The sequence below is a fragment of the Amblyraja radiata genome, chromosome 4 (genome assembly GCF_010909765.2).
Source record: "Amblyraja radiata isolate CabotCenter1 chromosome 4, sAmbRad1.1.pri, whole genome shotgun sequence".
Taxonomy (NCBI): domain Eukaryota; kingdom Metazoa; phylum Chordata; class Chondrichthyes; order Rajiformes; family Rajidae; genus Amblyraja; species Amblyraja radiata.
In genome coordinates, this window is record NC_045959.1 from 115,689,177 (window position 1) to 115,703,001 (window position 13,825).

The 13,825-nt window shown below is 50.1% G+C and overlaps 1 protein-coding gene across 1 annotated transcript in view; it reads right to left on the reverse strand.

The window, feature by feature from the left end:
* Nucleotides 1-13,825, reverse strand: part of LOC116972605 (nascent polypeptide-associated complex subunit alpha, muscle-specific form-like) — a 32,910-nt gene that overhangs the window by 18,110 nt on the left and 975 nt on the right. The window contains exons 3-4 of the mRNA XM_033020420.1: nucleotides 3,339-3,623; nucleotides 1,625-1,710 (exon numbers count right to left, since the gene is read on the reverse strand). Coding sequence (XP_032876311.1) covers nucleotides 1,625-1,710; nucleotides 3,339-3,623 — 371 coding nt within the window. The remainder of the gene's footprint in view (nucleotides 1-1,624; nucleotides 1,711-3,338; nucleotides 3,624-13,825) is intronic.

Consider the following 13,825-nt stretch of genomic DNA (forward strand, 5'->3'; position numbering starts at 1 on the left):
ATAATAGTCAATAGGTGCAGGAGGAGGCCATTCGACCCTTCGAGCCAGCACCGCCATTCAATGTGATCATGGCTGATCATCTCCAATCAGTACCCCGTTCCTGCCTTCTCCCCATATCCCCTGACTCCGCTATCTTTAAGAGCCCTATCTAGCTCTCACTTGAAAGCATCCAGAGAACCGGCCTCCACCGCCCTCTGAGGCAGAGAATTCCACAGACTCACAACTCTCTGTGTGAAAAAGTGTTTCCTCGTCTCCGTTCTAAATGCCTTACCCCTTATTCTTACGGGCGTCAAGGTTTATAGGGGAGAAGGGCAGGAGAATGGGGCCGAGAGGGAAAGATAGATCAGCCATGATTGAATGGCGGAGTAGACTCGATGGGCCGAATGGCCTAATTCTTCTCCTATGATTTATGTGCTTAAGAATGATTTGTGTCCAAACGTGGGCACTTGGCATTAGCTTGCATTGGCCATGTTGGTCGCCTTGGTTTCAGTGAAGTGTGACTCTGTGAATGCAAGACATTATGCGATGGGGAACTCCGGCCACAAGGGCGGCACTGTGGCGCAGCGCTAGAGTTGCTGCCCTACAGCGCTCACAGCGCCAGAGACCCGGGTTCGATCCCGACCAGGGGCGCTGTCTGTACGGAGTATGCACGTTCTCCCCGTGACCTGCATGGCTTTACTCCGAGATGTTCGGTTTCCTCCCACACTCCAAAGACGGGCAGGTTTGTTGATGAATTGACTTGGTGTATGTAAAAATAATCCCTAGTGTGTGCAGGATAGTGTTAGTGTTAGAATGGGCCCGTTTCCATGCTATATCTGATAAGGTCATAAGTGATAGGAGCAGAATTAGGCCATTCGGCCCATCAAGTCTACTTCACCATTCAATCAAGGCTGATCTATCTCTCCCTCCGAACCCCATTCTCCTGCCTTCTCCCCATCACCCCTGGCACAGATACTAATCAATTCTGAGGCTACAATCTCTGGTCCTAGACTCTCCCATGAGTGGAAACATCCTCTCCACATCCACTCTATCCAAGCCTCTCTCTCTGGTATGTCTAAACTGTACAGAATCAACATTCCCCAAGTTGTGGAGGAGATCCTCATCCCATCTCCAACCAGGGCTGGGCCAGGGGTCGGCAACCTACGGCCCCCGGGCCGAATGTGGCCCGTAACCCGAAATCATCCGGCCCGGAGGCGGATTTTTTTTCCCCGTAATCATCCAGCCCGCCGAGCGCTGAGCGTGGCGAGCTCTGTCTGTACTGCATCCTGCGCAAAGCCGCCGGCACGGCCGCGCACCTTCCGTGAACACGTTTAAGAAAGAACTGCAGATGCCGAAAAAAAATCAAAGGTAGACAAACATGCTGGAGAAACTCAGCGGGTGAGACATGCGAGGATTGCACGAGGCTGCCTCACCCGCTGAGTTTCTCCAGCATTTTTGTCCACCTTCCGTGAACACGTGATTTGTTGCCCGGGATGGGGGCGGGATGGGGGCGGGATTCCATGTGTACACGTGATAGATGTGGCCCGCCATCCGGTCACAGACATGCGTCCCGGCCCCTATGCACAACAAGGTTGCCCACCCCTGGTGCGGAGGAAGGGTTGACATTAGCGTCCGTGCCACACACCTGTTCTTGTCCAGCAAGCGGCGACGAAACCTCAGGCTCCTCCAGGTCAGGTACGGAGTCATCGCTCTCCGATTCATTGCAAGACCCTGGAGACACAGAACAGCAGCGTTGGTGACACCGGCTCGGTCATAAGTTCACAAGCGAAGGGACTCGTTCACCCAGACGGTTGTGTATCTGCCTCAGAGGGCGGTGGAGGCAGGTTCTCTGGACACTTTCTAGAGAGAGCTAGATAGGGCTCTTAAAAATAGCAGAGTCGGGGGATGCGGGGAGAAGGCAGGAACGGGGTACTGATTGGGGATGATCAGCCATGATCACATTGATTGGCGGTCCTGGCTCGACGTGCCGAATGGCCTACTCACGCACCTATTTTCTATGTTTCTAGGAGCAGAATTAGGCCATTCGGCCCATTGAGTATACTCCGCCATTCAATCATGGTTGATCTATCTCTCCCTCTCAACCCCATCCTCCTGCCTGCTCGCCAGAGGTCTCAGACTCATAATTAAAGGACGTTCCTTTAGGAAGGAGATGAGGAGGAATTTCTTGAATCAGAGGGCGGTGAATCTGTGGAATTCGTTGCCACAGGAGGCTGTGGACGCCCAGTCAGTGATGGGTAGATTCTTGATTAGTACGGGTGTCAGGGGTTCTGGGGAGAAGGCAGGAGAATGGGGTTGAGAGGGAGAGATGGACCAGCCATGATTAAATGGTGTGGAGAAGATTGATGGGCCGAATGGCCTAATTCTTCTCCTACCACTACGAACATGAACATGAGATGAAATGATGCATCAGGTGACCCGTTTAAGAAAGAACTGCAGATGCTGGAAAAATCGAAGGTAGACAAAAATGCTGGAGAAACTCAGCGGGTGAGGCAGCATCTATGGAGCGAAGGAATAGGTGACGTTTCGGGTCGAGACCCTTCTTCAGACCCGAAACGTCACCTATTCCTTCGCTCCATAGATGCTGCCTCACCCGCTGAGTTTCTCCAGCATTTTTGTCTACCTCATGTGACCTGATCATCGGGGAAAGCGGAGACTCCCACGCGGGGACAAAGCTGGAGGATGAGAGGGCATCTCATTGAAACATATAAGATCGTTAAGGGTTTGGACACGCTAGAGGCAGGAAACATGTTACCGATGTTGGGGGAGTCCAGAACTAGGGGCCACAGTTTAAGAATAAGGGGTAAGCCATTTAGAGCGGAGACGAGGAAACACTTTTTCTCACAGAGAGATGTGAGTTTGTGGAATTCTCTGCCTCAGAGGGCGGTGGAGGACGGTTCTCTGGATGCTTTCAAGAGAGAGCTAGATAGGGCTCTTAAAGATAGCGGAGTCAGGGGATATGGGGAGAAGGCAGGAACGGGGTACTATTTGGGATACACAAAAATGCTGTAGAACCTCAGCGGGTGCAGCAGCATCTATGGAGCGAAGGAAATAGGCAACGTTTCGGGCCGAAACCCTTCTTCAGACTAATTGGGGATGATCAGCCATGATCACATTGAATGGCGGTGCTGGTTCGAAGGGCCGAATGGCCTGCTCCTGCACCTATTGTCTATTGTCTATTAAGACCCTTCTTCATACCTGAAATGTCACCTATACCTTCGCTCCATAGATGCTGCCTCACCCGCTGAGTTTCTCCGGCATTTTTGTCCACATCAGGTGACCTGATCTTCGGGGAAAGCGGAGAACACGCGGGGAAAACGCTGAAGCACGATTCCTCTTACCTCTGTTGACTGCGGTGGTCTCGAAGGCCCTCTGCTTCGGGGGGATCTGTGCGTCGATGGGTTCCGACTGAACAAGGTCCTGCTGGGGTGGGCTTCTCTTCCTCACGTCTTCCAGTAGGATGGGGAAGGGCAGCTCGCTCTCGCTGGAGGACCTGGAGACGGAGGGACTGAAGGCGTGACGGCCCCTGCAGATGGGCGCGGCATCCAGGGACCTGGCTTCTGCCCGGGCAGAGTCCAGCTGACCCAATCCCGGGCACCGCTCCGAGCTCGTGGCCTCCTGTGGGGCTACAAGGGGGCAGAGACCATTCACCAGGATGTTAAGAGTCAACTTTTAGTTTAGTTTAGCGATACAGCATAGAAACAGGCCCCTCGGCCCACCGTGTCCACGCCGACCAGCAATCCCTGCACATTAACACTATCCTACACACACTAGGAACAGCAGAGCACCACTGTCTGTGAGAAAAAGTGTTTCCTCGTCTCCGTTCTAAATGGCTTACCACTTATTCTTAAACGGTGGCCCCTGGTTCTGGACTCCCCCAACATCGGGAACATGTTTCCTGCCTCTAGCGTGTCCATCCCGGGAATTAACCTTGTGAACCTACGCTGCACTCCCTCAATAGCAAGAATGTCCTTCCTCAAATTAGGGGATCAAAACTGCACACAATGCTCCAGGTGTGGTCTCACTAGGGCCCTGTACAACTGCAGAAGGACCTCTTTGCTCCTATACTCAACTCCTCTTGTTATGAAGGCCAACAGGATCACCTACAAAATCCTGGTCCTCACCTACAAAGCCCTCCACCATCTGGCCCCCCCATATCTCACTGACCTCCTCTCCCCCTACCAACCCTCACGGTCCCTCAGATCCACATCAGCCGGTCTCCTCTCCATCCACAAGTCCAACCTCTGCAGTTTTGGGGACAGAGCCTTCACCAGGGCAGCTCCCAGGCTCTGGAACTCCCTCCCCCAACTGATCCGCAATTCCGTGTCCCTCACCATCTTCCAGTCCCGCCTCAAGACCCATCTCTTCACCTCTGCCTATCCTTAGCCACACGTCCCCCTCCCTTTTCATCTGTGCTTGAATTGCCTCATATTGTGTTTTGAATTGAATTCTGTCTTTAATTTGTGTACTAGTCATGTCTCTACTATTTATTTCATTCCCCTTACATGTTTTTCCTCTACTTGCTAAATATTTGTAAGGTGTACTTGAGACTCTTGAAAGGCGCCCATAAATAAAATGTATTATTATTATTAACATGCCATTCGCTTCCTTCACTGCCTGCAGAGAGTGGTGAGTCTCTGGAACTCTCTGCCACAGAAGGTAGTTGAGGCCAGTTCATTGGCTATATTTAAGAGGGAGTTAGATGTGGCCCTTGTGGCTAAAGGGGTCAGGGGGTATGGAGAGAAGGCAGGTACAGGATACTGAGTTGGATGATCAGCCATGATCATATTCAATGGCGGTGCAGGCTCGAAGGGCCGAATGGCCTACTCCTGCACCTATTTTCTATGTTTCTACCTGCAGGCAGTGAAGAAACCTCCCCTATTGTACTAAATCTCCCTGTTAGCAGTTCTCTCAGCTCCCAGCTCTAGAACTGAGCACACTGAATGTGCACACAAAAAGCTGGAGTAACTCAGCAGGACAGGCAGCGTCTCTGGAGAGAAGGAATAGGTGACGTTTCGGGTCGAGACCCTTCTTCAGATTGAGCAGGGTCTTAAGAAGGGTCTCGACCCGCAACGTCGCCCATTCCTTCTCTCCAGAGATGCTGCCTGTCCCGCTGAGTTACTCCAGCTTTTTGTGTCTATCTTCAGTGAATGAATGACGGAATAAGTTTTTGGCCAAGTTTTTACACATACAAGGAATTTGCCTTGATGCTCCGCTCGAAAATTACAACATGACATATCTTAACTGCATTACTGGTGCTGGGTCCCATCAAAAGGGTAATTTAAATCAGTTATTTAAATCAGGTCGGCACTAAATATTCCTTGGCAATGCTTAAAGAATATTCGGTCCTTTTTGACTTCTGTCTCTTCAGTAATAAGAGCTGTGGGCAGGCGTGAATTAATAATGTTAATGTCAGATATATCATGCCTGGGCACTGTGCTATATAACTAAGATTCTTCCATCATGTTTCACCAGCCTCAATCGTGGAGTCATAGAGTGATACAGTGTGCAAACAGGCCCTTCAGCCCAACTTGCCCACACCGGCAAACATGTCCCAGCTACACTAGTCCCACCTGCCTGCGTTTGGCCCATATCCCTCCAAACCCGTCCTATCCATGTATCTATCTAAATGTTTCTTAAATGTTGGGATTGTCCCAGCCTCAACTACCTCCTCTGGCAGTTCGTTCCATACACCCACCACCGGTTGTGTGAAAAAGTTACCCCTCAGGTTCCTGTTGAATCTCTCCCCATCACCTTAAACCCATGTCCTCGATTACCCTACTCTGGGCAAGAGACTCTGTGCATCTACCCGATCTTTACCTCTCATGATTTTGTATATCTCTATAAGATCACCCCTCATCCTCCTGCGCTCCAAGGAATAGAGTCTCAGCCTGCTCAACCTCTCCCTGTAGCTCTGGCCCTTGAGTTCTGGCAACATCCTCGCAAATCTTCTCTACACCCTTTCCAGCTTATCAATATCTTTTATCTAACAAGGTGCCCGGAACTGAACACAATGCGGTCTCACCAACATCTTATACAACTGCTACATGACCTCCCAACTTCTATACTCAATACTCTGACTGATGAAGGCCAAAGTGCCAAAAGCCTTTTTGATCACCTTATCTACCTGTGACTCCACCTTCAAGGAACCATGCACCTGTACTCCTAGATCTCCTCTGCTCTACAACACTCCCCAGAGCCAACCATTCACTGTGTGGGTCCTGCCCATGTTAGACTTCCCAAAGAGCTATACCTCACATTTATCTGTATTAAATTCCACCCTCCCACCTGCCCAGCCGATCAAGATCTTGCTGCAGTTTTTTCACTCCGAAAAAGTGGAACTTCAAGAAAAATCATACGCCTGCCTCCTGAATTAGCCAAATTATTAGAATGTGGAGCAGCCATCTTGATGCAACAGCCAAGAAGGCACAACCACATCTCTATTTCTTGAGGTGAGCGAGGGAATTCAGCATGTCTCCAATGACTCTTGCAAACTTCTACCGATGCACCATTTGTATCGCAGCTCGGCTTGGCAACCTGCCCAAGACCGCAAGAAATTGCAGAGGGTTGCAGATGTAGCACAGTCCATCACGCAGACCAGACCTCCCTACGGCTCAGGCGCTTGGGTCCCGGCAACATCCTCATAAAATATAGAAACAAAGAACTGCAGGCGCTGGCTTATACCAAAGACAAGACACAAAGTGCTGGAGTAACTCAGCGAGGTAGACAAAAATGCTGGAGAAACTCAGCGGGTGAGGCAGCATCTATGGAGTGAAGGAAGAGGTGACGTTTTGGGTCGAGACCCTTCGTCAGGCTGATGTGGGGTTGTGGGGGGGGGGCACGAAGAAGAAAGGAAGTGGGCTGTGGGAGAGCTGGGAAGGGGAGGAGAAAGAGGGAGGAGCAAGGGCTACCTGAAATTAGAGAAGTTAATGTTCATACCGCTGGGATGCAAACTATGAGGTGCTGCTCCTCCAATTTGGGGTGGGACTCACTCTGGCCATGGAGGAGTAACTCAGCGAGTCAGGCAGCATCTCTGGGGGAAAAGGACGGGTGACGTTTCGGATCAGGACCCTTCCTCAGACTGAAATTAGGGGGTTAGAGGGAGGGGGCTGAAGAGCTGGGGACGAGAAAAGACCAGAACCATTCAGGGCCAGCCACAAATTACCTCAGCACGGGCCAAAACAACATTTAAATGCCATTTGGACAGGTACATGGATAGGAAACGTTTAGAGTGATATGAGTCCAAACATGGGCAGGTGGGACTAGTGTAGATGGGGCATCTTGGTCGGTATGGGCATTTGGGCCGAAGGGCCTGTTTCCGTGCAGAATTATTCCATAACTCTCTTTGGTCCCTATCCCTCTAAATGTTGTTCTAGTACCTACCTCCTCCGGCAGCTCGTTCCATATACCCACCACCCTCTGCTCGTTCCATATACCCACCGTGAAAAAGTTGCCTCTCAGGTTCCTAATAAATCTTTCCCCTCTCATCTTGAACCTACAGCTTCTGGCTCTTGATTCCCCTATCCTAGTGTGTGTTGGGTAATGACAGTGTGCGGGGATCGCTGGTTGGCGCGGAATCGGTGGGCCGAAGGGCCTGTTTCCGCGCTGTATCTCTCAACCAAACTAAAATTTAATAGGCCCAGTCTTGGTCACGTGTGTGACCAGAAATGTGGACAAATTGTGGAATACCTCTCTTCTAATTCTGAAAGCATTACAGGTATATTGTTTTGTACTGCATATATGATTCATATTTATTCATAAGTTTATCAGGTGGAATATTCATGTTATGCCGACAATGTTTGTTGAGGGTCAGGGGTCGAATACGACTGGTCACGTGTGCGATCTGACACGGCGGCCTTTTTTATCGACTCAGACAAACTCTTGTGAATTTTTTTTAAAAGCTAGAACGTTCGTACCTTTAGCAGACATGCGTCGTAGTTCTGCAGGCAGGAAATTAGCGATGAAGAAGATTAATCTCCGACAAGAATGTTTTAATGTATTACCGTGTGTGATGCCGTCTGGTCACGTGTGTGACCTTTTTGGTTCGCCTTGCCAAGAAAGGGCCGATATACTTCCACCAGGTCTTCCCCTCCATCTCTGACACTCCAACATTCCAAGTTGGTCTAAACTCTCCCTTGTCGCCAATACTCTCCAATCCAGGCAGCATTTTGGTAAACCTCGTCTGCTCCCTCTCCAAAGTCTACACGATCCTCCTGTCATGGTACCTGCCCGAATATATCATAGATAGGGAAAGGATCTGAAGGATATGGGCAGGTGCGGGCCAAATGGGACTGGCTTGGATGGGGCTCCTTGGTCGGCATGGACAAATTGGGCTGAAGGGCCTGTTTCACTGTTGATATGCCTCGATGACTTTGTGACTTTATTCCTTGGAGCACAGGAAGGTGAGGGATGATCGTATAGAGGTAGAAACACAGAACCATAGAAAATCGGTGCAGGAGTAGGCCATTCGGCCCTTAGATCCTGCACCGCCATTCAATGTGGTCATGGCTGATCATCCAACTCAGTATCCTGTACCTGCCTTCTCTCCATACCCCCTGATCCCTTTAGCCACAAGGGCCACATCTAACTCCCTCTTAAATATAGCCAATTAACTGGCCTCAACTACCTTCTGTGGTAGAGAATTCCACAGATTCACCACTCTCTGTGTGAAAAATGTTTTTCTCATCTCGGTCCTAAAATACTTCCCTCTTATCCTTAAACTGTGACCCCTTGTTCTGGACTTCCCCAACATCGGGAACAATCTTCTTGCATCTAGCCTGTCCAACCCCTTAAGAATTTTGTACATTTCTATAAGATCCCCCCTCAATCTTCTATAAGGTGTATAAGATCATGAGGGGAATAGATAGTGCGCAGAGTGGGGGAAATCAAGAACCTGAGGACATAGGTTTATAAGGTCATGTAATAGGAGCAGAATTAAGCCATTCGGCCCGTCAAGTCTACTCTACCATTCAATCTATCTCTCCCTCCTAACACCATTCTCCTGCCATCTCCCCATAACCTCTGACACCCGTACAAATCAAGAATCTATCCATCTCTGCCTTAAAAATATCCACTGACTTGATTAGGCCATTGACTTGGCCTTCACAGCCTTCTGTGGCAAAAGGTTCATCAGATTCACCACCCTCTGACTAAAGAAATTCCTCCTCATCTTCCTAAAGGAAGTTCCTTTAACTCTGAGGTTTAAGGTGAGACGGCAAAGATTTAATAGGAATCTGAGGGGCAACCTTTTTGCACACACAGGGTGGTGGGTGTATGGAACGAGCTGCCAGAGGAGCTAGTTGAGGCAGGCATTATCCCAATGTTTAAAAACCATTTAAGCAGGCAGGTGGGACTAGTGTAGATGGGGGGTCATGTTGGTTGGCATGGGCAAACATAAAAAATAAACATAGAAACATAGACAATATGTGCAGGGGTAGGACATTCGGCCCTTCGAACCAGCACTGCCATTCAAACTGATCATGGCTGATCATCCACAATCAGTACCCCATTCCTGCCTTCTCCCCATATCCTTTGATTCCATTAGCCCCATGCGCTGTATCCAACTCTCTCTTGAATAGACAATAGACAATAGGTGCAGGAATAGGCCATTCGGCCCTTCGAGCCATCACCACCATTCTCTGCGATCATGGCTGATCATCCCCAATCAGTACCCCGTTCCTGCCTTCTCCCCATATCCCTTGACTCCGCTATCTTTAAGAGCCCTATCTAACTCTCTCTTGAAAGCATCCAGAGAATTGGCCTCCACCGCCCTCTGAGGCAGAGAATTCCACAGACTCACCACTCTCTGGGTGAAAAAGTGTTTCCTCATCACCGTTCTAATTGGCCTACACCTTATTCTGAAACTGTGGCCCCTGGTTCTGGACTCCTCCAACATCGAGGACATGTTTCCTGCCTCTAGCGTGTCCAAACCCTTAATAATCTTATATGTTTCAATAAGGTCCCCTCTTATCCTTCTAAATTGCAGAGTATACTAGCCCAGCTGCTCCATTCTCTCAGCATATGACAGTCCTGCCATCCCGGGAATTAACCTGGTGAACCTACGCTGCACTCCCTCAATAGCAAGAATGTCCTTCCTCAAATCTGGAGACAAAACTGCACACAATACTCCAGGTGTGGGCTCACTAGGGCCCAGTACAACTGCAGAAGGACCTATACTCAACTCCCCTCGTTAGGAAGGCCAACATGTCATTTGTTTTCTTCACTGCCTGCTGTAGCTGCATGCTTGCTTTCAGTGACTAATGAACAAGGACCCCCAGATCTTTTTGTACTTCCCCTTTTCCCAACTTGATACCATTCAGATAATAATCAGTAGCCCGTTCCTGCTTTCTCCCCATATCCCTTGATTCCGTTAGCCCTATGCGCTGTATCTAACTCTCTATTGAACACATCAAGGAGATATTTTACACGGGTGGGGGGGGTTTACATCGTCATGGAAATGGCAAGAGGCGGGAGTGGCTGGTCGCCAGAGCTAACACATCACATGTGTGTCACGTCACATCAGGCAAGATGGGCTGAAGGGCCTGTTCCCACTCTGTGTGACTCAGTGTGACAAACTGTACACAGCAAGGGCCAGGAAGCGAGCGGGCAAGATCATCTCTGACCCCTCTCACCCTGGCCACAAACTCTTTCAATCACTTCCCTCTGGAAGGCGACTCCAGGCTGTCAAAGCTGCCACAGCCAGACATAAAAACAGCTTTTATCCACGAGTAGTAGCTCTACTCAATAACCAAAAATCTGTAGCCTCCCTTTGCTCTGGTATTTTATTTAATTCACATGTTTAATCGATAATGTTTCATTATTAATGTTTTATGTGTCATTCCTAACTGTCACTGTATGTCATGTTGTCACTTGCGGGCGGAGCACCAAGGCAAATTCCTTGTATGTGAATACTTGGCCAATAAACTTATTCATTCATTCATAAGTGGGAGCTGGATTTTAAGATCTGCTCCTGGGGAAAAATTGGACGACAGTCTTCTGATATAAAGAAGAGAGCTGCACAAATCAAACTGCACGTTAAGATGAAGGGGCAGACCATTAAGAGGAGGAAGAGAAGATTTAATTGTTTAAGGATGGAGACGAGGTGGAATTATTTCAGGATGGTGAATCAGCGGGATTCATCACCACAGACGGCGGTGGAGGCCAAGTCAAGGGGCCAGTTTTAAACCGGAGATTGATAGGTTCTTTATTAGTACGGGTGTCAAAGATTGTGGGGAGAAGGCAGGAGAATGGGGTTAGGAGGGAGAGATAGATCTGCCATGATTGAATGGTCGAGTAGACTGGATGGGCCGAATGTGTGCAGTTTTGGTTCCCTAATTTGAGGAAGGACATTCTTGCTATTGAGGGAGGTTTACAAGGTTAATTCCCGGGATGGCAGGTCTGTCATATGCTGAGAGAGTGAAGCAGCTGGGCTTGTGCACTCTGGAGTTTAGAAGGATGAGAGGTGATCTTATTGGAACATATAAGATTGTTTTGAGTTTGGACTCGCTTGAGGCAAGAAACATGTTCCCGATGTTGGGGGAGTCCAGAACCAGGGGCCACAGTTTAAGAATAAGGGGTAAGCCATTTAGAACGGAGACGAGGAAACACTTTTTCTCAGACAGTGGTGAGTCTGTGGAATTCTCTGCCTCAGAGGCCGGTGGAGGTCGGTTCTCTGGATGCTTTCAAGAAAGAGCTGGATAGGGCTCTTAAAAATAGCGGAGTCAGGGGATATGGGGAGAAGGCAGGAACGGGGGTACTTATTGTGGATGATCACATTGAATGGCGGTGCTGGCTCGAAGGGCCGAATGGCCTACTCCTGCACCTATTGTCTATTGTCTATTGAATGGCCTAATTCTGCTACTAGGTTTATAGTCCTTAGACTTAAAGAGATATAGCTTGGAAGCAGGCCCTTCGGCCCACCGAGTGGCAATCAACCTATAAACCTGTGTAGGAAGGAACTGCGGATGCTGGTTCAAATCGAAGGTAGACACAAAATGCTGGAGTAACTCAGCGGGACAGGCAGCATCTCTGGAGAGAAGGAATGGGTGACGTAGAAACATAGAAACATAGAAAATAGGTGCAGGAGGAGGCCATTCGGTCCTTCGAGCCAGCACCGCCATTCATTGTGATCATGGCTGATCGTCCCCAATCAATTACCCGCACCTGCCTTCTCCCCATATCCCTTGATTCCACTAGCCCCTAGAGCTCTATCTAACTCTCTCTTAAATCCATCCAGTGACTTGGCCTCCACTGCCCTCTGTGGCAGGGAATTCCTCAAATTCACAACTCTCTGGGTGAAAACGTTTTTCCTCACCTCAGTCTTAAATGACCTCCCCTTTATTCTAAGACTGTGGCCCCTGGTTCTGGACTCGCCCAACATTGGGAGACCAACAGTCTGAAGAAGGGACTCGACCCGAAAGGTCACCCATTCCTTCTCTCCAGAGATGCTGCCTGTCCCGTTGAGTTACTCCAGCATTTTGTGTCTGTCTACAACCTGCAAGTATTTGGAGTGTGGTGGGAATTTTTTTTAACTCGTGGACATTTTTCACAGTGTTGAAAAAACGTCACGAGTTTACCGGATTTCCCGAGTGCCGACCATTACTCGTATGAACCGCTACGGGACATCCGCGAACTCCTACGGACCCGCTACGGACATTCTCCGAGTTCAAATCAGGGGAAAACTCGGAAGAACTTTTGAATTACCTAGTACAGTGGGACAGGCCCTTGAGCTACTATCTACCGCATTGGTGACCCTCGGACAATCCTTGATCGGACTTTGCTGGCTTTATCTTGCACTAAACTTTATTCTCTTCTCATGTATCTATTTATACACTGTAAATGGTTCGATTGTAATCATGTATTGCAGGGGTGGGCAACCTTGTTGTGCGTAGGGGCTGGGACGAATGTGTGTGAGCGGATGGCGGGCCACATCTATCACGTGTACACATGGATCCCGCCCCTTCGTGGACGCCACCCGGAGCACTGGCCCCTTGTTACGGGTGCTCACCAACATGGCGCCCCTAGTTACGGGAGCTCACCAACATGGCGTCCCTAGTTACGGGCGCTCACCAACATGGCGTCCCTAGTTACGGGTGCTCACCAACATGGAGCCCCTAGTTACGGGAGCTCACCAACATGGCGTCCCTAGTTACGGGTGCTCACCAACATGGAGCCCCTAGTTACGGGAGCTCACCAACATGGCGTCCCTAGTTACGGGAGCTCACCAACATGGCGTCCCTAGTTACGGGCGCTCACCAGCGCCCGTAACTAGGGACGCCATGTCCCTAGTTACGGGCGCTCACCAACATGGCGTCCCTAGTTACGGGCGCTCACCAACATGGCGTCCCTAGTTACGGGCGCTCACCAACATGGCGTCCCTAGTTACGGGCGCTCACCAACATGGCGTACCTAGTTACGGGCGCTCACCAACATGGCGTCCCTAGTTACGGGCGCTCACCAACATGGCGTCCCTAGTTACGGGCGCTCACCAACATGGCGTACCTACGACCATTGCCTTGGCTCTGTACTGAAGGCGGTGACTCAAATACTCGCACTCACTCGTCCCCGGCCCATTGACAAACCCGATCCCGACAGTGAAGCCCAGACACAGAAGGTGCGCGGCCGTGCTGGCGGCTTTGCGCAGGATGCGGTACAGCCAGAGCTCGCCGCTCAGCCGCTACACCATTGCGGCCGCCAGCGCAGGCCTCCTTGCGTCCTTGTGTCACCGCGCCTGGGTGCTGCGGCCTCAGGCCCGGGAGCTACCGGAGATGAAGGAAGTCTGCGGGCCAGGTAATTTTGTGTTACAGGCCGCATTCGGCCCGGGGGCCAT